The following is an 8174-nucleotide window of genomic DNA, read 5'->3' on the forward strand; positions in this document are numbered from 1 at the left end:
GTTCTTATTGTTCACTTTATTTGTTACAGTTGATTATTCATGTCAGCATTGCTTAAATTTTTACTATCTGGCCAATCATAAATTTTGGCCCCAACTTTTAGTTATTTTCCCTACCCACTAATGGATTTTTATTCCTGTATTTACAATATACTTGATTTCATTTTCCATGCCATATTTACTGAAGTAACAATGGTACTAACAGCAAATAATATGCCAATCCATGCAATTGAAGAGACCAACTGCTACCCCAATCATCACTCATTTAACTCTTGCCTAAGGGATGAATGCTATTCAAAGCCAAGCACGTGAAACGGTCATGAAAGTTTTGGGATATTTGTTTAATGAAAACAAGAACGGACAGCCCCTATATTTCGACTCAAGATCACACGCTGCACAGGGTAGATTTTTTTTTCACGAGAGAGGCTATTGATATTATTTTGCCCAAAGGAAGCTTCAGAAAAGTTCCAAAAGACAAGAGAGATGTACTGATTGCAACCAAGTCTATTCAATTTGCATGGGACATCAAGAAAGTCCAAGAGGTTGGAATTAAACATCTGTAGTATACAACAAGAACATCTTTATGACCTACACCTGAGGGGAATGCTTCCTTTATTTGAATGAATCATTGTATTGACCAAGTGACCTGGACCATTATGATGACCTAGAAAAGGATTATGATGAGCTAAAAAAAAACTGAGATGCACACTACCAAGGATATTTAGCCTAACTGCATGTTGACATGATAATCATGAAAAGTCAATGTTTACTGTTAAGTAAAATATTTCATTTCAGTCTTTTAAATTCAGCAGCATTAAAACTGATTTACCAGTTATGCATGGTCAAAATTCATGCAATCCCTCATAGTCATTCATATCCATGTGTCAACCAATGATTCACCATAGATAGTTTGCTTCACTGCTGTCTGCATATGACTTTCCTGCGAGTAAATCAGGTGATTTTTCCTGAGTAAACAATGTCGAGTGAAGCTGAGTGGAGTAGAGTTTTAAATATCCTCAAGCCATGTGCTTAAGTGATGAATGAAAATGAAACAAACAGTAAAATATACACGAGGCAAAAAATATTTAACACAAAAAATTCAATTGCGGAAAAATTCAAAGATGGAAAAAGCCAAAAGTTTTCATCCACTAAATGAAAAAAATTGAAGAAAAGCAGGAATTGATAATAATAAAAATTGAACAGAAAATCAATAAAAATAAAGTAGAATGACAACAAACAAAATGTAGCCCTTAAGAAGGATTCAAAGCATTGATAATATGGCTGACGGAGTGAAATATTATTGACCGGCCATACAGACCTAAATTACATATTCAAATTTGATGGTACCAATACAAATAGTATTAAGTACCTGGGGTAGTCAATTATGATTATTATATGATTTTACAGCATTACAAAATGACACTCTCATGAATTTCAGTGATGATAAGTTCTTGGAAATGTGATTGCCATTTTTAGGTATATTGCATCACATGTTAACTTGGTCCTTCCCGCAAATATGCCATGATACCAAATATTATAATGAAAATTAATAAATGCTGTCTTACATCATAACATTAAAGCAATTTAAAAAAATAAAAATTGGTTCAATATCTTCAATGAATATTTTTAATCTTTGCCCTGAAATTTCATCATGGAAAGACATAAAGAGGTATTGTAACAAAGGAATCATATGGCCTATATTGAGCAAGGCTTCTGATAAGTAAACAAAGATGATATGAATGTAGATAAAAGAGAGTAGAAAGGAATTTTTAATCAGTGATGAATCTGAAGATCTTCCAAAGTATTTTGCAGAAGACATAGATGATTCCAATAATTTAGGGTCAATTTTAAAATGACCCTTCATACCATTTCAGGAGTCAGGAAAAGTTCAATGAATTATCTTGATTTTTAAAGCAAAAAGTCACATATCATATCCATTGCAGATTGCTCAGGAAATTACAACTTATGTAACAGTTGAATTACATCAGGATTGTGACACAGAATCTCATGTGAGTCAAGGAAAGTTTATGATATAATGGAATATAATACGAGGTGTGTTCAAAAAGTAAGGTAACTTTTCATATTTTGCAGGCAACATACATTCGATTTTTCATTTTTTTGTTTTGTTGGTACACATGCCCCAAACATTTATTTACAGTTTTAAAAATATAGCATATTTAGTTTGTTATTGACAGGTACAAATGTTAGATATGTTTCGGTGTGGCCAGCAATTTTCTGCTACATAAAAAAATGGATCAAAGAATTTGCATAAAATTTTGTGCAAAAAATTGAATTAAGTGCTCCAAACACTTGAAATGTTGACAACGGTACACAATGAGTCTGCCCTGAGCAAAAATTAATATTAATGAGTGGTACAAGCTCTTACAAGATGGGCGAGCAGACACCTATTACGAACCTCACTCTGGATGCCCCAGCACATTAACAACAGATGAAAACGTTGAAGCAGTGAAGAATATTGTTTTGAAAAATCATCAAATCACTATTAGAGAAGTTGCTGAGGATGTTAGCATATCGATTCGCTTGTGCCCATGCAATGTTTTTGGATTTTTTGGGTATGAGACGTGGGTCAGTGAAGTTCGTTCCGAAACTGCTTAATTTTGACCAGAAAAACCATTGCATGAGCTTTGCTCAGGAGCTGTTGAATGACGTCAATCATGATCCTGATTTGCTCAAAAGGATCATAACCGGTGATGAATCAAGTGTATATAGTTGTGACATAGATACCAAAGCCCAATCGTCCCAATGGAAGAACCCAAGAGAACCAAGACCGTAAAAGCACACAGAGTTCGATCACGTGCCAAGGTTTTGCTCACTGTTCTCTTCGATTACTGCGGCATAGTGCATCAGGAGTTCTTACCACAAGGTTATACAGTCAATAAGGAGTATTACCTTGAAGTTATTTGCCATTTGCCAGAAGCAATACGAAAAAAATGTGCAAAATTGTGGAAAAACAATTCATAACTTTTGCATCATGATAATGGACCTGCTCACTCATCGTTGCTTGTGAGAGAATTTTTGGCCAAAAACAACTCCACAATAATGCCTAAGCCACCATATTTACCAGATTTGGCCCCCTGCAACTTTTTCCTGTTCCCAAAACTGAAGAGACCTATGAAAGGATGGACATTTGTAGTGATTGAGGAGATAAAGACTGCATTGCTAGAAGAGGTCAAGGCTATGCCAAGAAGTGCTTATCAGAATTGCTTCAAGGATTGGATAAGGGGTTGGTGCAAGTGCATTATATCTGGGTGGGGATGACTTTGAAGGGGACAACTTGAATATTGAAGAATAAATAAATATTGTTTTCATAAAACTATAAAGTCCCCTTAATTATTGAACACCCCTCGTATAATATGACTTATCAAGGGAGCCTAGTGAATAGAGCATTGGGCCTGGCTAAAACTCAGGTTTGTCATGTCCAAATATTGGACAACACATCAGGTTACGAAATCCATTGTCTCCAAGGTTTCAAGCTAGTTTAGATTAAAGGGTCAGTTACATGGTACCAAGCAGAACGAGGGATGAGAGTCTCAGAAATAAAGAGGAACTGAAATCAAATTTTCTCAGGAAAAGACTGAAACTACAACAAAGGTCACATTTTAGATTGGCGTCACCTTCATAACAATTTCATTCCCACTTTTCCTATACCATTCCAAATTTCACTCAGCCAACTTACAACACTTTACCGAGGAAGAGGGATAGCCTTATAAACGGAGGTCATCAGTGCGGACAAGTCAGGAGCCACATGGTTTACGCCATAATAATAACAGTATTTTATCTTTACCTATTTTATCAGCAGAATTTCAGTCACAACTTTACAAAATGGTACATATTTATTACTTAGCAAAATATATGCAGTTCATTTCAATTCCTTTGTGGAGAAAGACTAAGATTAATAAAGAACTCGATTAAATGTTTTCACACCAAAAATATATCACTTGGAGGTTATTAAAAACACTAATAATTGCGTGTGGGGGGATCACTGGGGACCATTACACATTATTTCACCACGGAGATATTCATTAAAGATTGAAATTGAATCAACAGTATATGTTATCTCAACCTCGCAGGTGGAGAAGCATATTCTTGCTTATGGCATCCCATATTGAAAAATAAAACTAGAATTTTTTTAAAAATATTGCCCCTCAACTAATTTTCTTCTGGTATAACAAGGTTTGAGAACAAGCCAAGTTGTACTTTTCAGCAAAATAATGACTCAAATCCTTGGCTTTGTTTAGATATAGTGGTGATTTTACGAATACTCCTGCACAAGCCTGTTTTCATCACTATATAGTACATTAAAACTTGCTCTGATAGACAACTGACGTCTCTTTTGATGAGTCTCTTCTCAAGACCTTGGAATTATAATGCTCTCTGAACATTGTCGGATGCCAATCTCAAATGCTCTCTAAGTTCTTGAAGCTGCTACAGTTTGCACAGATTCCTTCTACATCCTTGCATCGGTGGTCATGGAAGTAAGAGCGGCTTCCCATGCATAATTTTTCCACTATCAGGGATATGTCCTCGTTGCAATTCCTTCAGCAATATGTGATGCATTTGCAAAGCACTTACTTTATTCCAAATAATCTCATGCCATGCCAGCAACATTTAACTTATGAAAAAAGATTATTTATTTGCAAGAACCATATCTTCCTTGCTTTTGAGGTAGCATTAACTGCATTTTAGGAGCCATTTTTCACCGAATTACTTCACACATTACATATAAGGAGTGAATTAAATGCAGGGCAAACAATGTGAGTTCAAACGATGCAGTGATAGGTTTAACAAGGGCACAGTGTGGTGTAAATATACTTTTACTTCAATCACTTAGCTTCGGCAAAACCCTCAGCAACTGACAAATCATGGTTTGCTCATAGGAATTTTCTCAGTCAGTATATTTGTAAGATATTATAATCTCCAACCAACTCTGTCTGTATAGTGAGACTGCCATCGATGAAGAAGGTTACGAAATATGATGTCACTCTAAAGTATACGAAAATGGAGCAAATTATAAAATTACCAATATTGACAATAAAATGAATAAAAATATTGCTATGTACTAACACAATTTATAGTTACATATATATTCTGTGTTTTAACTATACTGAAATCGCAACTCATATTATTCCATCAACTCCGGAAAGAAATGGAGTAAATGGTTATAATTAAATTAAAAATTATTGATTGAAAAGATTTATTTGAGAATAACTACATAATTTCAGAGATTTGCAGAAAACCGTGTGAGCAGGGAGTGTAATTCACTCATCTGGAGTTTAAATGCGAAAGAAATGTCCAACCCATCACAAATGAATCCTGATCCAATAAAGAACAGAAACCTCTTGAGTACTAGTAGTATTTAGGGAAGGCGATCGACAGCTAAGGTCATTTGCGCCATTAGGGATGGACAGGAAAGGATGAAGGTTGAAGTGAAACCCGGCATTGGCATTATCCTACTCCTAAGGAAACACACCCAAGAGGTTCACAGCTTCATTTCCCACCTGACGTATGGCCTACTCACTCAAAGTGCCCTCCACAAAGCACCTCAAGTAGGGATCGGGATACCAGGGAAAAATATCTGCCGCCTCCGTGCCGTCTGGGTGGAAAGCCATTATGTTAGCCACCTAACCATCCCAATCCCCACAGAAACCTCTAAATATCCAGAACTAAGACAATTTTCAACTCTATCCGGTCCCCTACCTAAATTCATCATCAGTATCCACTCCACTATACCTATTCCTTGTTATGATGAGCCCAATGTTTCATTATAAACAATTAGCAGCTCACCTGGTTCAGTATTAATCCTGGTAATCTGTTCTGAGGTTTTGTTTCTGTTGCAACAACCGGCATCCTTGGGATATGGTGATGATGGTGGTGGTGGATTTCATGAGAGACAGGTGTACTCATTTCCCAGTCATCAAGGGCAAGACCTTCTTCAAACTTTTTCATGTCAACTCGTAAACAAAGGCATGGTTCTGATGCACTGCAATATCGCAAAAAATATTGATACAAATTTTAATACATGAAAGCATTAGGCACATGAAATTGACAGATAAAATCATAACAATAATTGACTGACTAAATGAAACACCATCAGGTGAAGTCATATACATGCATTGCAAATAAAACTGATGTAATTATTATATGGAGAACTTGCAATAGACTGCATGGCATTTCTGACATTGAACTGTGAATAATTGCATGTTAATCACACAAAAAAACTGTCTTAACCCATAAAATAAACATATGTGCCAATAAAATTCACAATGACATCTCAAACAACAGTCGAATTATCCAGCAAATTAAAACATGCAACAGGCTTTCTTCCACCATACCTAATAAGAGAATAATGTCAAAGCCGCCAATATACATACTGCTACCTCTAACAAGAGAAATAAAATTTATCTTCCTCCAAAAAGTTTCAGCATATTCTCACAATATATACACATGCCTAACTATCATAAAATCAGTTGGCACACCAACGCCACATTATGGAATATACGACTGCAATATTTCTGGGAGTGTTGTAGTCATTTAGGGGCAGAATGGTCAGGCAACAAAACAGAAGCTTCACCGCAATAGATTTCAACATATGAAATTCAGAAACATTAAAAAAAAACTGCTATTTCGGAACGCCAACAACATAAAGAACGATTTTTCTTAGCAGAGTAAAAATTATATGAAATGGGAAAACATACATTGATTATACATTCATATAAATGGTAATAGAACCACTTGCTATATTAGCTGAAAGGTATCCAGCCAAAGTTACCGACCTTGATTAAATATATACTTCAGTTATGTAAAATAGTAATTACATATACTAAGAAACTTAGGCAGCACACATTTGCTTAAGTGTTCAAAACAGAATTCACAGGAGAATAAATGATTCATACGATGCAAAAAACATGGCAACATGATAATTTTACAGTCAACTAGATTGATTACGTAAGAGAACACATACATACCTAAGGAAAGCTGCATCTAGGTCCCAATCTGATAAAAGTGAGAGGTATGTTTCTTGTCCATAATCGTCTACCACGCGATAACTAACAGTGAATTCTCTGAGAAAGAATGATGGGATATAACATTATATTACGGTACGATTAATATATAATGGCATTCTCTAGGCCACTGACAGAGTGCTTACCCTTTAATATCAAATGCTTTAGCCAGTATACTGAGTAGTACCTCAAACGAAGTTATTTGAGGATCGACGCTAAATTTTCTGTCTTCAGGCTGAAGATGTCCTTCACACTTCTGAAATTCAGAATAATGATCGTTAAAAACAATCAGAGACTTTTATCTGTCAATAATGTCACAGTATGTTCATCATCTACCTTGACTTTAACTCGCACAGCCTCTCTACCGTAACCTAACATTGCTGCCATAACAATATAAAAAATACAACTAAATTAACAAATTCATGGATATTTCCAAAGGTGTGTCTCAAAATTTACGCATCCCCCTCATTATTTTCATGTCAGGGCCTCTTACTTAGAGCCTCTTTGCAGAAAGGTATGAGATATCGCCGAGGTTGACATGATGCAGACATACCAACCTCTAAATGTAACAGAACTAAATTAGGGCACTTGAATTAGCCATCTTTAATGGGTATTTTTCTTGCTAACAAAGTTCTATTTTCCCAATTTCATCAGTAATAAACCAATTGTTTAGCAATTTTAATTTGTGTCACAACACTGGTATGTGTAGAGTATTTACATGTTGGTAATAAATGCAATCACAGCTGTTACTTTTGCAAAGACGAAAGCAACTTTTCCTTGATACATATACACTGTCATTTTTCTCGTCGTGTAATACCTTACGTCTTTAACTATGCCACTCAGAACCTCAATGCGTAATGAATTAATCTCTTTATTTAATTAATTTTAGTGTTGCACATACTTTATAGTACAAAACAAATGCAACGTGTATAAGCGCAATGACTTCAGTTTGAATCAGTTCGAAAAAGGTGCATTCTATGTTATAATTCAATTTTCCGCTTATAACTATAAATTTAGAGCTTTATCACCGCTCAGCTAAGTTTTTCAATAAATCTGACATAATCAAAAGGGTTTACATCTGAATAGTGTAATAATAATTTATATTAAAACCTTGAAATATAGAAATACGCTCAATCCTTTACGCATACTACTCCC

At 35.2% G+C, this 8174-nt stretch overlaps 1 protein-coding gene across 1 annotated transcript in view; it reads right to left on the reverse strand.

The window, feature by feature from the left end:
• The window catches only part of LOC139699092 (uncharacterized), a 22158-nt gene extending 14646 nt beyond the window's left edge, over positions 1-7512 (reverse strand). The window contains exons 1-4 of the mRNA XM_071598101.1: positions 7356-7512; positions 7166-7275; positions 6984-7079; positions 5803-5998 (exon numbers count right to left, since the gene is read on the reverse strand). Coding sequence (XP_071454202.1) covers positions 5803-5998; positions 6984-7079; positions 7166-7275; positions 7356-7406 — 453 coding nt within the window. The 5' untranslated portion in view covers positions 7407-7512. The remainder of the gene's footprint in view (positions 1-5802; positions 5999-6983; positions 7080-7165; positions 7276-7355) is intronic.
• Positions 7513-8174: the final 662 nt, after the last annotated feature.

Source organism: Hetaerina americana, unplaced genomic scaffold, assembly GCF_022747635.1.
Source record: "Hetaerina americana unplaced genomic scaffold, ioHetAmer1.1.p SCAF_9, whole genome shotgun sequence".
Taxonomy (NCBI): Eukaryota; Metazoa; Arthropoda; class Insecta; order Odonata; family Calopterygidae; genus Hetaerina; species Hetaerina americana.